A 2,673-nucleotide genomic window follows, 5' to 3' on the forward strand; every position below is an offset into this window, starting at 1 on the left:
ACCCCGCCCTTCTTCCCTCTGGTCCATCCTCTTCCTGCGCCCAGCGGGAATTTCAGCTGCCCCAACCTGCTGCCTCCATCCCCAGAGGATTAACGAAGGAGAAGCAATTGCTGGGTTAGGAGCAGAGACCCAGGGGCTGCCAAAACTGGGCTCTGGGAAACGCGCTGGCAAACCCAGCACTAAAACCTTTTTTTTTTTTCTTAATTTTCTTTTTTTCCCCCCTCCATAACTTTTTATTTTTCCAGAAACCGGCCTTATTTGTGATTTCTACAACTTAAAAGGAGCATACCACTGGTGGGATTTTAAGAGAGGACCCCTAAGGGCTCTACCTAAATTTTATCGGAGCAGAAAGGAAAGTAAAATACATGGGAAAAAAAAAAAAAAAAAAAAAAAAAGGCGATACTCACTTGAGATTGAAATCAGCCCAAATTGATGTGTGCAGCAGAGACAAATATGGTACAAATCAGTTATAATAATCAAAAATCAGAACTAATTAAAAAAAATATTTAAAAAAAAAGGATGTAGTGGGGAGTAAACATATTTTCTCAGTATCTAGAGGAATGGAAAATCCAATGTGGGCACCGCTGCCAAGGGTGCCCGGGGCAGCGAGGGAGAGGAACTAAAAACATTTTATGGGTTGCAAAGTGGTTTAAGGTTTTTGGGGTGCAAAAGCCTCTTGGCTGCCTGGGGTTTGCTTGGGATGGGGGGGTTTGGAAAAGGGGGAGACCTCCCCGGAGCCTAAAGGCTTCGCCTCCCTCCTGTGTTAGGCCGCGGCGGCGGGTGCTGCCGGGCAGGTGCTGGCACACGCGGGTGGATGGAGGTCACGGTCCCCTTCGGGACCCGCCGGGCATCAGGCTTCGCCTTCCTGCAGGGTAAATTTGGGAGGGTTTTGGTCGGGAAAGGATTCCGTCGTCTCCGGCTGCTCCCCACTGCACGCAGGGCTTTCAAAACCCAGCGGGATCGGGGAGCTGATAAACAGAAACCGAGGGAAAATACAGAATGAAACCAAGTAAGTGCTATTGCCATGGCGGCAGGGAAGATCTCGCCTTGCAATGGCAGGTGCGTTGGGAACACGTGGTGTGGCGCGTCTTGGATGCTTTCATTTCTGGGGAGAGCTTCACCGTCACACCCCTCTGCCTCCTCCGGCTGCAGCTGGTAATTCCCCAAACCGTTAGCGTTTAGACTTTTTCAGTAAATTTCGCTTGTCTGAGAGCAGGTGGTCAGTGCCATGAGCCCAAAGCGTAGATCTCCACCCCCTTCCAGGTGGCCACGGGAACATCCGAGCGGCACAGTTCAGACCGGGGATCACCTGGTACGTCTATCCACGAGCAAAACCGGGGAAGTCGTCAAAAGACTGTCTGCTCGGAGCCCGATGGCCTCTCCTCTTTGAAAAGGAGTAAGAAAGAGGAGAAAAACAGTTCCAAGGAGGTTTCCACACCCCACTGGGACATCCCAGAGATACTGGAGAGGACAAAACCCCTCTGGTGTATATTTTCTGGAGAGCAAGGTTCCATTGGCAGTAGGCTGGAATTAATGATCTAAAATGTCTTTTTTTTTTTTCTTTTTTCTTCATATTTCCTTTTTGTCCATCCAGGTCTGGCTGCTCCAGGCTGAGGCCCCGGCTCTCCAGCGCCATCGCCGTGTTCTGGCAAGCACCGATGTGTTCATCCACCGGGGACAAGGATCTACTTTCCTCTTGCCCAAAATCACCCTCAGAGGAGGACGAGGTCTCTCCACTCCACTCTGACCAGGTAGCTGCCTCCTTCCATGTCCTTAGCCAACGATCCAGTGGGATTTATCCACAGCGGGAACCCCCCACCCTCTTCATCTTCCCCATCTGGCACCGAAAAAGATGTGTACTCACCTGGGTCGGGAGCGACGCACTCGCACTTGTACATGGTCACGTAGTCTGGCTTGAAGTCCGAATTGATGGGATAGTACTTAAAGGCTCCGATCATCTTCTTGATGGCATCGTAGATGAAGATGAAGCTGATGAGGGTGGAGAAGCCTTCCTCTGTGAAGCGCGTGATGTACTTTATAATGAAGCTGGCATCAGTGGCCACCAGGATAAGGCACTGTACGGCAGAGTGCAAGCCGATCCAGAGGCGAAACTCCATGTAGTCGATGCCGTTGCCTCTGAAAGCGGGGACAAGGTGAGAGCGGCCCTGTGAGAGCAGGCCGGGGGCCGGGGGGCAGCTCCCAACCTGGTATGGCGGGGTCCCGGCTCCCCCCGGTATCGCCCAACACCTACTTGCTGAAGTCAAAGAGCAGCTTCTCGAAGATGAGGATGGGGCCGGTGCTGCTGAGGATGATGAGCGGCTGCCCAGCAAAGAGGCAAAACATGGAGCCTGCCATGGCCGTGCCGAGGAAGCTCTCCATGACGCCCTGGGGATGGATCAAACCCACCATTATGGTGCTGTCGTGCCACATTACATCCCCACGGACACCCCAGATGGAGATGGGCATTAAGGACGCCTGCTTGGACCCGTATAGGATGGTCGGGACCATGTCCCCTTGCTCCTGGCATCACCACTGAGATGGGATTTCCCATCCTCTAGGTACTTCAGGACTGCCAGTTCTGCTAGGCAATGAATTTCCACCCCAGCACAAGGTGGGCAAAGCCCATCCCATCCCACCCCATCCCATCCCATCCCACCCCATCCTCTCCCATCC

At 52.8% G+C, this 2,673-nt stretch overlaps 1 protein-coding gene across 3 annotated transcripts in view; it reads right to left on the reverse strand.

Moving 5' to 3' along the window:
* Nucleotides 1–510: 510 nt before the first annotated feature.
* LOC113488112 (electrogenic sodium bicarbonate cotransporter 4-like) overlaps nucleotides 511–2,673 on the reverse strand; it is an 18,024-nt gene continuing 15,861 nt past the window's right edge. For all 3 annotated transcript variants that reach the window (XM_026863125.1, XM_026863126.1, XM_026863127.1), the window contains 2 exons: nucleotides 2,252–2,385; nucleotides 511–2,136 (listed from right to left, as the gene is read on the reverse strand). In XM_026863125.1, the coding sequence (XP_026718926.1) occupies nucleotides 1,713–2,136; nucleotides 2,252–2,385 (558 nt within the window). In that variant the 3' untranslated portion in view covers nucleotides 511–1,712. The remainder of the gene's footprint in view (nucleotides 2,137–2,251; nucleotides 2,386–2,673) is intronic.

Source organism: Athene cunicularia, assembly GCF_003259725.1.
Source record: "Athene cunicularia isolate RWA chromosome 22 unlocalized genomic scaffold, athCun1 chr22_part1, whole genome shotgun sequence".
Lineage (NCBI taxonomy): Eukaryota > Metazoa > Chordata > Aves > Strigiformes > Strigidae > Athene > Athene cunicularia.